At 41.8% G+C, this 12,087-nt stretch overlaps 1 protein-coding gene and 1 long non-coding RNA gene across 10 annotated transcripts in view; one reads left to right on the top strand and one right to left on the bottom strand.

Moving 5' to 3' along the window:
- The first annotated feature begins 8,252 nt into the window (after window positions 1–8,252).
- LOC109502905 overlaps window positions 8,253–12,087 on the top strand; it is a 48,544-nt gene continuing 44,709 nt past the window's right edge. For 4 of the 7 annotated variants that reach the window (XR_006583586.1, XR_006583588.1, XR_006583585.1 and 1 more), the window contains exons 1-2: window positions 8,253–8,392; window positions 10,395–10,459. This is a non-coding gene — a long non-coding RNA (uncharacterized LOC109502905). Of the gene's footprint in view, window positions 8,393–10,119; window positions 10,200–10,394; window positions 10,460–11,313; window positions 11,471–12,087 lie in introns of those variants that run through there. The other 3 variants (XR_002744950.2, XR_006583587.1, XR_006583584.1) reach the window with 3 other exon arrangements.
- Window positions 9,490–12,087, bottom strand: part of COL4A3 (collagen type IV alpha 3 chain) — a 134,720-nt gene continuing 132,122 nt past the window's right edge. For all 3 annotated transcript variants that reach the window (XM_019838774.3, XM_019838775.3, XM_045034571.1), the window contains 4 exons: window positions 11,708–11,885; window positions 11,464–11,578; window positions 10,279–10,451; window positions 9,490–9,682 (listed from right to left, as the gene is read on the bottom strand). In XM_019838774.3, the coding sequence (XP_019694333.1) occupies window positions 9,598–9,682; window positions 10,279–10,451; window positions 11,464–11,578; window positions 11,708–11,885 (551 nt within the window). In that variant the 3' untranslated portion in view covers window positions 9,490–9,597. The remainder of the gene's footprint in view (window positions 9,683–10,278; window positions 10,452–11,463; window positions 11,579–11,707; window positions 11,886–12,087) is intronic.

The following is a 12,087-nucleotide window of genomic DNA, read 5'->3' as shown; positions in this document are numbered from 1 at the left end:
GGAAAAAGCCACATTCTCCTGCAGCCTATCTGAGCTACCTAAATTTAAAAAGTAAATGGTCTGGGGTGCCGGGGTGGCTCAGTGGATTAACACTCCGACTTCAGCTCAGGTCATGATCTCACAGTCCATGATTTCAAGCCCCGCGATGGGCTCTGTGCTGACTGCTCGGAGCCTGGAGCCTGCTTTGGCTCCCTCTGTGTCTTTGGCTCCCTTCTGTGTCTCCCTCTGTCTCTGTCCCTCCCCTGCTCACACTCTGTCTCTCTCTCTCTCTCTCTCAAAAATAAACATTAAAAAAAAAAAAAAAGTAAATGGAGCTTTTCTAAGATTTAACACTGCACTGTCCTAATTAGATAAGAATCTATTTCCCCCCCCCACCTCATTCATTAGACTATAGCATGTTTGGTATTATGTTTTGGCAATACATAAAATAAACTTCTCATTTGGAGCTAAGACACTAATTCCTGAGGTTCTGTAATTAGAATCTACTAGGCAACCGGTCCAAAATTCTCCACTGTATAACTAAGGAGACCAAATCGCTCTTAGAATCATCGATGATCTTAGACCTCTAATTTCTAAGCCTAGTACTTCACAAACACAAGTAACTTACCGATTTCATAGTTGTTTTCCACATTCAAACTATACCTTTTCTCTTATCCACACTTCATTCTTCCTTTATCTCAACTTTAAAAAATACTGAATAAATGTGTTTTGAAAGGAAATTTTACATAACTCCTTCAAACCACGAATCTGATGTATCTGTACACACATGTAACAAAAACATAACTATTTGAAACAATCCTCATCCATATACTATCTAGAATCAAGTCAGACCCCACTCATGGAAAGTGTCCCAGTTTTGGGACACAATGATTCAAACTTGACTTTAATCTCTGTATCAGAACACTGGAACCCAGAGAAACAGCCCAGGAAGTCACGGAAACAGCTTGGGTCAAATTGATTGTGGTTGCAAAGCTTTATAAAATGCTCCAATTATTAAAAAAAAAAAGTGTCTGGTTCTTTATCACTTATTGTGTGGACCTAGTTTAAGGTTTTTATATAGGTCACCCTGTTTCAGTTCTCTTTTCAAGCAACTAAACAAATGGGTGTATTAGCAAATCAGGGTGTAGCGATCCAGGATTAACTGCAGTGTTTAAAGAAATGTCACTGAAAACTTAAGAAAAACATAAATTATCAAATTTTAAAGTAAGGCTGTGCATCCACAGAAAACAAGTTTCAACACCAGAAGGGAGGAAAGCAAGAGCTAAACTGTGCAATCCTACAATGGGGCAGCCCTATCAGACAGGAAGGGACAGAACACACAATTTCCTTTTGGAAAGAACAGCAAAAAGCAATTCGCATGCGTTTGAAACCCAAAAGATAGCAGCTCCTACACATAATTTAATTATATGGGGAAAGACTACTGAGTACCACCAAATCGTTCTAATTCTTTCCAAATCCATTTTCCTGAGGGTTTTTTCCTTTGGGATCTCATTCTGTGTCAAATCGACACAGAAACAATTTTGTTTGTCTGTTTCGTTTTTTTAAAAATTTTAATCTAAGCAGAGAAAACATTTAAGGTCCTTCCGATCAAGTCTCTCAGTGGATGCGAGGCTTGAATACAACTGGTTGTACATTTGGGAACAAGGGCCCTGGGGCTTTTCTTATCTGCTGCAACCAAAAGATGCCACCACTTTGAAAGGGTCCTCATCCCTTACACAGCGCCCCTCGCTCTAACGACGCAGGACGCGGCCCGGGGTGTTCCTGCACCATCCAAGGGGCCTCGCCCTGCAGACCAAGGTCAGAGGCTCCGAGGAACAGGCGCTCGAGTTTTCCTCCGGCTTCCCGGCTCCCGGAAGGGAATCCGAGAAGCAACTCCCACCATCCACACCTGGGAGAAGGCAGCTTACAAGACGGACCCGACCAAGGGGCCTCCCGCGGCCGACCAGCTTCCAACCAGGCCTTCCTTTGCGAACACGTCATTTTCCACAAAGTACAAACCAGAACCCAAAACTGTCAAGTCCGTAGGCGGCTGGTTCAAGGTCATACCGAAAGATGCCTCGGGGGCCTTGGCCGGGAAGGATAAGGGAAGACCACAGCAAAGCTCCGCGTTCAAGCTCTCGGGACGCCCCCAAGGTTTCTCAACGCCCTCCCCCAAACTATTTTCTAGCCAGGAAAGTCCACATTTGTGGTCAAAATGAGACCCCGAGCTAGAAAGGCGGGGAGAGGTTAGCCCGAAAAAGCTCGCAGGAGCCCGAAAAAGCTCAAGGGGGAGCAGTGTGCTGCTCTCCCTTGAGCTCCTCGGGGACCGAGGAGGCGGCAAGGCCCCGAGGAGGAGGAGGAAAGGCCAGAGCTCGGAAGTCGGGACTCGGGGCGACACCATGAACGGGCCGGGGTCACCGAGGGTCCCTCCGCCGGCCAGATGGTCACGGCCGCGGCGCCAGGCCGAGAAGCCGGCTCGGGCCGCGGGTCCCGGGTCGGGAAGGCATCAACACTCACCCCTGGGCCCGCTGGAGTGTCTCGGGCGAGGGCCGCCGCCCGCCGGCTCCCGGGGCGTTCGGGTGGGCGCTCCCAAAGGCCGTTGGCCGAGCGCACGGAGGCGCCCGGTCAAAGCACCGGCCGGAGCGGCCCACAGCGGGCCGGCAGCGACGCGAGAACGGCCGGGGCTGGCCCTTGCCAGGAACCGTAGCTGAGGCAGCTTCGTGGTCATGTGACACGGGGAAGGGCGGACGTGAGGCTCACGCACAGGAACGGGGGCAGTGCGACGGCGATACGGGGACATCTTTGTTGAGGGCAAAGAGCGCCAACCGCAGGCAACAAAGCAAGGGCGGTGCAAATTGGCTTCACGCTTAAACTTTATTGGAGTTGGTGATCTTCAAGACCCACGTGTTTACAAGGTAAATCTTCGGTAGCCACTTAATATGACTACTTTTCAGAACTATCTGCACCCAAATCTCTGTGGTGTGAGGCGTAATAATCTGTATATTTCGCCAATTCTGGTGGTGATCCACGCTCCAATTTTGATTTCTAGTCGAGCCCTCTAATTGTTAGATGTCTTTCTTGAAAAACAGTGGCCCCTGCCCCGAGTGGCTCCTCCAATCCTTCAAGATGAGAATGCTGTTAAAAGAGAAGTTAGGACTCAAAGTAGTTAGCAGCCTTGTTTAGCTTTCGGAGAGCCCTCTCTGGATCTAAACCCCTAACTAGTAACTTCGGGAAATTCAGTACCATACTCACCGACATTGGTACGGACTGCAGCAAATCACGGAATGTTTTATATGCCTGTGTTTTAACAAACAGCCCAACAAGGACATACACATGAGTAGGGACTACTGTAGAATCTAAAGATATTCCAGAGATGTTACCATTCTTCAAAATAATTTGGAAAGCACTTTGAGAATTAATGTTCTTGGGACCCCTTCACAATACTGGCAAATCATCCTTCCGTAAGAATAGATATAAATGTAAATAACACATCTGTTTAGTCTCATCCTGTCGCACTAGTTCTAGCCAATTCTTCATAAGTGTCCTTTTTGGAGTTTTGATCCCAACAGAGTTTCAAACTCAAATTTTCTCCCTCTTCCCAGTTCAGATACCTTCTCCTGAATTTTTTTTTTTTTTTTTTTTTTTTTTTAGTTCATGGCAAGATTATCTTTCCAGTCACCAAGTTTTAGTATATGTGCTGCCGAAGCGAGCACTCCAGTCACCAAGTTTTAAAACTCTGAAGCTCTGAAGTCATCTTTCACTGTCTCTCAAGCGCCCGCCCCCCCCCACTTCAGATTCCCTCATCTTAATACCAACTGTCCACTTTCTCTGTCCATTCTTTTCCCCCTGCTAGACCATTACCCATCATCTGGGCTGATGACCTTTTAACTGGCCTCCCCATCTCTACAATCATTTTTTCCCCTCTAATTCTTACTAGAGGCTGGCAAAGAACCTCATTTTACAAACTGTGACATCCCAAATTTGAAGCCCTAGGTTTAAAAGAAATTGATGATTTATAGTTCTCTACAATTCAGGAGTCCATAACAGCAATCCAGTAATTTTTAAAAACACTTGAAATTATGAAATAGCCTGGCAAGGGCAGTATATAAGACACTAGACCTTCTAGGTTACCATTTATATGATCATTTTCTTTTGTCAGAATCTTCACTGGCTCTTATACCAGCTAATGAAGTACAAGTTCAACCTGGTATTTGAAAGTCTACCTAATATGGCCCTAACTCCTACTACTCCACTTTATTTATCACTGTTTGTGTATGTATGCGTATGTGATGTTTCCATATACAGAGAATACATATATTCCATATGTTATGTATTCCATGTATATTCTTATATTCTATGTATTCTTGACCACGAATTATTCTCTGAGATAGCTCCATGCTTTCCTAACTGCCTACCCTTATCCATGCTGTTCCTGACACCTGGAATGCTATCGTGCCTTTGACGACCTTTTGCTTCTTGGAAGCTTAACTAGCCTTAAAGGACCACCTAAAATATTCCTTGTTTTGTAATTATTTCCTGAAGCCTCCAATTTTTGAATCACTATTTGTTGTTTCTTGTAACACTTATCACATTCTGTCCAGTATTATAATTAATCTATGTATTCGCCTTATTTTTTGTTCTGTGTTGAGACCACAGATGAAGTTCTGTGTTTGAGACCAAGGTCTGTGTCTCACTCATCTGGATGTCTTCTGTGGAGCCAAATATCTTGAGCATCGTGTAGGTCTTGGGTATAACGTGATAAGACCCATTTCCTGGTTTGGCTGACAAACTGTAATTCATGATAATCCCAAAGCAACAGTTCTACAAAGTCTTTGAGCAATGTCAGCATTTTTACCTTAGAGTCTGCAAACACCCCGAGAGAGAAGGTCATATTTATGTGAATGTTTAAGATTTAGTCTGCTTATACAACATCATTTACTTTTTACTCCGTGTTTGGTTGTTTCTCACTTTTCAGTAGGCAGAGCTGGGAATAGGGTGAGGTGACCTAGGCACTGTTAATACTCTGCGAGTGCCCTGTCAGTAGGTTGCTAAGAATCCGTTAGAGACTGATCACTATTTTCCTTCCAAACAGGCTTGTAAGTAGAGAGAGAACGGCCACTGTCATTCAATCCTCTACTTGCCAGCAGTAAAAATAAGTTCATTTAAATAAACATTTTTTTTTTGGCTCAAAATGTTTTCAATTTAGATTTTGGGTCCAGTTAAGAGAATACTTCTAAAATATGTATTTGAGCAAGAATTTTCTTTGTCTTGGAACTATTACTCAGGATTCCTGTTCATTCACCTTCTTCCTTTGATTATTGATTGCCATTTAACACAGCCTGAAAGTTCCTTACTTACAAAATTTCATATTTTGGATGTGAAAAGCATTCCTCTTTACTGCTTCTTTACATTTAAAATTTTACGAATATGTTTCCTCGAATGAGGAGTTTTTGTATTATCAATGGGAAACATCAAAACGTATGACCCATAATTTCGGTAATCTATACATTTTCTTAACTGATTTGTAAAAATTTTTTAAACACCCTAATAGAAAACGAGCAAAGATATGATCAGGCCCTTCATAGGAAAACAAAAACAAGCACTAGTAAAAAATACTAATAACAAAGCAAATATTCATTAAATGTGACAAATCACTGGTAGTGAGAAGAATATAAATTAAGATGGGATCGGCAGAATTGTAAAGTAACAGTAATAACCAGAATTGATAAAAGTATAAGGAGATGGGTGTTTACATTGTTGATAGAGCTTGAAATTCTCACAACCTTCCTGGAGAACATTTTGTATGTATATCAAAGGCCAAGATTGTGGGAGTCCTTTGATGCTATAATTTTCCTTCTAGAGATTGATCCTGAGGAAGTAACAGTAAAATTGAAATGAAATACTTACAATAGGGGGTGCCTGGGTGGCTCAGTCAGTTGAGTGTCCAACTCTTGATTTCAGCTCAGGTCATGATCCCAAGGTCATGGGATCGAGCCCCACGTTGGACTCCACACTGAGCATGGAACCTGCTTGCGATTCTCTCTCTCTGTCTCTCTCCCTCTCTCCTTTTCCCCCTCTCCCTCCTTCTGCCCCTCTCCCCTGCTTGTGTGCTCTCATTCACTCTCTCTCTAAAAATTAAAGAAAAGGGGTGCCTGGGTGGCTCAGTCGGTTAAGCGGCCGACTTCGGCTCAGGTCATGATCTCGCGGTCTGTGAGTTCGAGCCCCGTGTCGGGCTCTGTGCTGACCGCTCAGAGCCTGGAGCCTGTTTCAGATTCTGTGTCTCCCTCTCTCTGACCTTCCCCGTTCATGCTCTGTCTCTCTCTGTCTCAAAAATAAATAAACGTTAAAAAAAATTTTTTTTTAATAAAAAAAAAAATAAAAAAAATAAAAAAATAAAAATTAAAGAAAAAAAAGAAATATGTACAATATATTCATAATAAAACTAAATCAAGTGTCCACCAATTGGGGATTCATCGACTTATGTAGTAAACCCATGCAATGGGCTGGTGTAAATAATGATTACTTCTTGTCTATTGATGTGAAAATATGTCCATAAAGTATTAAGTTAAAAAAAATTTGGTAACAAAATAGCATGTTTTTATCCCAAGTTTGTTTAAAAACATATTTACAGGGAAAAACTCTGGAAGGGCATGTACCTTATTTATCTTGGGTGAGCGTGACGGGTTAGATCATGGCAATTTTTATATTCTTCCTAAGTTTGCATCATGTGTTGTTTTAACAGTGAATATATATTATTTTTACAACTCAGAAAATTATCTCCATTTTGAAAAAAATAAGACCAGATGTCATTTTTTCAATTTTATTTTTAGACAATACAATAAAATAATTTTTAACTATAATTACAGAAATATTAGTACATTACAACATTGTAATGTTGTCAGGATATAATAATATAAAATATTCAATATACTTTAAATATATTTCATTTGGTTATAGAGTAAACATTAAATTAAGTTTAGTTGCAGTAAGTTACATTTGCTGCATAGAAAAATCTTTGTAAGTTAAATTAGCACTGAAATTCAAATTTAGCATTATTGTAATACTTTCATAAATAAGTTAATAATGTTTACCTTGCAAAAAGAGAGACCTCTGAGAAATCCATTATTTTAGCACACTGTGAAATTCCAAAGTTGAAGCCCCAATTTTAAAAGAAACAAGGTATTTACATTTTATCTACAAAGGTAAGTCTGCATAACACTATAAGCTACTCCTAGGCGTCTGGAAATCGAGGCAGGGGAGCTGCGTTTCAGTGGTCAGTCTCAGACGTGTGACATATGGCAGAGCAGCTGTTAATGGCTTCACTGGAATGTAAGGCTTTCGCACAGCCTGTCTTTGTCAGAAGTTAAACACTGATAAGCGGCCAGAGGAGAGGAGGCTTGGCTAAGCGGAGGCCAGTCCTTTGGCTGTAGCACCAATCTAGGGCTTTCCCGGATTAGTAAAATTACCTGACCTTCAGGGCGTTTGTGACCTGGGACTTCAAAGAGAGGGACTGATGGAGCTATAGCAGCCAGCGGTGCCAGGTAACTGCCCACAGAATCTTCTCTTGGCTGTTTGCCTTCAGCACTTGTTCTAACATGGAGTGCTTTGGCAATCGCCTGGAGTGCTTGTGAAAATTCACATTTCTGGGCCTTACCCCCTAGAGTTTCTGATTCTGTAGGTCTGCGATGCCCTAAAATGGGCATTCGTAGCAAGTTCCCAGATGCTGCTGATGCAGCTGGTCCAGGGACCACACTTTGAGAACTACTGGCTTACAGAGGGTTTGTGGACGTCAGTTAGCCGTCTATGCCATTATTGTACGACTGGGACCGTAGGGTATTTGTAGAGCAAAGAAGTCTTAATATGAGGTGAGTCTACGTAAACTAAGTAAAATGCACTTTATAACGTTCAAATGTACAAATGTCTTGATGGCAGTCATGTGAGCAGCGAAGGATGGGAACCACAGTCACAGTGTGTGCTGTCCTGTGTGGTCACACCTTCACTTGGCAACTGAGACAGAAGCAGTGACCTGAATTTGAATATCAGCACCACCGAGGCCACCTGGGGGGATCAAGAAGCATCTTCAGAACTTTGCCTCAGGATACCTGGCCTCAGATCCATCAGAGAGTGTCACCATCAAGTACAAGTGGTTTCTAGAGTTTTGCAGACCTTTGTTTTCTTAACATTGTTCCTACCTGGCTTCTGCAATGCCTAAGAGAAGCTAGATATCCTGGGCTTTCCCTGGGCAAAGATCTTATTTGTAAACCTTTACAGAGATCTACTGAATTATGCTGATGGCATATAACAACAGTGAAGGACAGTGACAAAGGAAGAAAAGGGGGAAAAAAAACGCCAGCTCGGATATGTGGGAGTCTTAACGGCAGCAGTAAATTCATCACCTCTTCTGGATTATCAGGTCAAAAGCAAGTCTCTTTTTCTCCCCCTTACTAGCTATAATTTAGCACCATGCCTGGGACATGGCTTGGTGCTGAATGAAATGCTTGTTCAGTTGAATTAAGTAACCTTGGGAATGTATCAACACACTGAAAAGCAAATTTTAAGACCTATATCTGCCAAACTATACAATTTGTACATTAAGATTTTTACACAACTCTTTCCACACGGTTGGTAAGAATATGTAATATAAAACACATTTTTTTTTTTTACAAAAAAAAAAAAAGAATTAGAGAAATAGCCAGGGAATTAATCTGGAAATGCCCAGGTTAAATGGAATATGAATGGATCACAGCAAGGGAATAATACCTGGAGCCCGATTAGCCAACAAATGTCTTAAGTTTTCTGACCATCTATAGGGATGGGGTTAAAGTGCACATTGAAGAAGTAGTGTCCTTGTTATTTGTATGGGTGAGCTGGTAAAACGGAAGTGAGATACATCGCAGAGTATGTGTATAACATCAGCCTATTAAAATTAATTCAGTAAGGGTAACCATGGGAACACAAGCAGGTCGTACTGCTGCGGTGAAATGAATTCAATGGAAAAACAACGCTTTAAAAAAATATGAAACCCCCTTTTGGCCTTAGGGAAACCCCCTTTTGGCCTTAGTCTTGGGTACCTTTGAAAGAGCCCTAGAATATCCACGAACCTTAGTTCGGTTCTGGCTTCCTTAGGCCTTCGGTTACTGAACGGGTCTGAAAGTACAGTACAATTCATGAGGCTCTATTACTCCACCTGCCCCCATCTCCTTCCTGTCCCAGGGGCTAAAGTTTTAGGGAGGGGTTGGTGGCACAATCTCAAAGCGATTTAGCCTCCCTGAGTCTCAAAGACTGGGCTAGAAGGGGGCAAATCCAGTTAACTTGTGGCATCAAACTTTATACACTCGCCATGGAGCTAGCTCCCCGGATACGAATGGAAGATGATCTCAGTGGTATTTTTGGCCAAGTCTGCCTTGCCACGGGAAGCTCGGCAAGATCGCATATTTAGATACCCGGATGGCAGAACTGACGTAGAAGAAATGCTTTGTTGTGTGGGGAAACAAATAGAAACTTTGTAGTAAGTCATCACAGAACCATATTGTTTGGTTAGAGAAAACTTCCCAAATAAATGCATATTCTGCACCATTACTTGGTTATTTAGGACAAAAAAGAACAGTTCTGTTTTCTTCATTGTCTTCTCTTCATGCACACCCGACAGCGACTTATTATCTTTTCTAACTCCCCAGCTTTCATAGTTGATGGAATAGGTTTTCTGAAATAAAAGCAAAAAACAAAAAAAAATCATCAATATAGATAAAAAGGGAATATTTGCTGGCTTTGAGGTTTGTTAGTAACTATTGGAGCTCATCAAATTCTATTACAGGAGGTATATTGTTGCAACATTTTATAATGTTGTTGACATTTTATAATTTAGTTGTGTTTCAGCAGCAGTAAGGAAACATAGGCTGTGATGTAAACTCACAAATCCTGTTTTGTAATAAAAACCACGCTTACCATTTAAATAGTCTATATTACTCACAAGTCTGCCAGTGCAGTAAATTAAGAGTAGCAGATCGGTTAGTGGTTTTGTTCGTCACTTGCTAGAAGTTTATATACAAATGTTAAATATGTTTGGTGGTGACAGAAATCACATTTTGGGGGTCTTTATTGGTGCAGTAGTACAAAGCCATGGCTATTTGTTCACTGTAGGACACTTGTCACTGCGAGTGCCAAGCTAAACTGGATTTTGTTGGCATGAGATCTTTCCGATGTTCATCATCAACACCCAGGTAACGAAAAGCTAACAGGGCAACCTCTGAATAAGTCTGTGATTGAGTCATCAGGTTAAACTTGACTTTGAATAGTTACCTGAACATTCTTTTGGGGTTTAATGAAGCCAACCAGAAACTGTAGGAATTTGAATAGTAGTTGCACGTTCCTCTTCCATGACATTCTATAAATGGACTGGCTCGGAATTCTTCCAGACAGGACCCGGGGGATGCCAGAGCCTGACCTGCGCCCTCAGAACCTGCACTTGTGAACTGTCAAAGTAAAAATCTCTGAATAAGAATTCTGTGCATGGCATTCAAGTTTTCAATGCTCTACACTTGGTGGGGGGGGCGGGTAATAGACAATAAGAAAAGAAAATAGCATGAACTAAACTTCTTATGCTTCGTTACCCAGATTTGCTAATACTCTAGCTACCTTCCAAGTTGAGGGATAGTCATCAAAAAGAAAGCAAAAGCTATTTATTCTGCCTGGAATGCACCTTTTCCTCAGCTAGCTTGTTCTCAGAGTTTAGGGATCTGCTTAAATATAATCTGAAGAAGGCTTTCCTTGACATTGTCCCTTTCACAATCTCTCTCCTTATCTTTCCTTATTTCCCTTATAGTACTGATCACCCTCTGAACTTATCACTATGTTTTCAGTAAAGAAGGGGGGATAATGTATCCTAAATGATGCTACGCAAAATATGAATAACCACCCACCACATAGGTGCAGCTAGCACAATCACTGATGGTCAGTCCATAGATTTCTTCATTTAGCACTTAGATCTGGGGAATCTCTTTAAAAGTCTTTTTCTCTTAGTTCCCGTCTTCGTAGGAATGTCAAAGGGGCACAGTGTAAGGCAATAAGATTTTGGAGCAGACAGACTGAGGTTCAAATCCTAGCTTTACCACTTACTAGCATACCACTGCAGATAATAGAAACTACCTTTAGGGTTTCCATAAGGATTACAGAAGATCTAACTATATAAAACAGCTGCCAGGTAAAAATATAGGCATTCCATTACTAATATGGTATTACTCTTCACCTAAATGTCTTATTTAGAATTTGTGGATGAAGTCATTTTTTTTAATGCTCCTTTATTTACAAAAAAACCCCAACTTGCTTTAAAAAAAGTATCTTTCTAGATTTTCAAGCAAATGTCCATGGCACGCTGTGTGCATTGACATCAGGCGGCTTCATTCCCCGGTGGCCGCCTTTCACCCAGTCCAACGTAAGATTCTAGGGGCAATCTTTACTATGACTTTGCTGTTCTTTCCTCCTTACCATGATAAAAGAGAATCCTTTCCAGAGAGAAATCCAGCCGTGAGGACAGGAGGGAATGTCAGTGGTTTGGCTGTGGATAGCTATGGCCATCGCAGGACCTTCACAGACGGTGCATCTGTAACACGAAATGAAGAATGTGGCATCCCCGCTCTCGCGCACTGCGATGTACTTGCTGCCCTACGTTCCGTTACAAATGAAGTGACTGACCTGGTCCCATCACAAAGCTAAGGGATTAGATTTTTACCTGCTAATATAAGGCTCCAGGGCCCTGCCAGTAATTGGAGCCATGTCCATTGGCATCAGAGCTGGTGTTGACAGCCAGTATGAATAATCATTTCGAGATGCAAAATTGCATACGTCATTGATGTTACAGAACAAGAATGGCATTGTGGTAAATCGCTGCAGGCAGCTGCCAAGGGTTCCTAATGAAACATTAGACTGAGTATCACTGTCAGTAAAAATCATTTTGAGTATCCTTGCTAGCTAGAGGCTGATTAAAACAACCTATGGCAAAAATGAGAAAGGCAACACAAAAGAGTTACTTGCAGAATGTGTTATTTGCAGAGTTTTAACAGTGACAGAAATCAAAGATCCAATAAGCAAACACATCTTCCGTCTCCCACC

This window comes from Felis catus, chromosome C1 (assembly GCF_018350175.1).
Source record: "Felis catus isolate Fca126 chromosome C1, F.catus_Fca126_mat1.0, whole genome shotgun sequence".
Lineage (NCBI taxonomy): Eukaryota > Metazoa > Chordata > Mammalia > Carnivora > Felidae > Felis > Felis catus.
The sequence above is the reverse complement of the archived record's forward strand: the minus strand, read 5'-3'. Positions and strand labels throughout refer to the sequence as shown.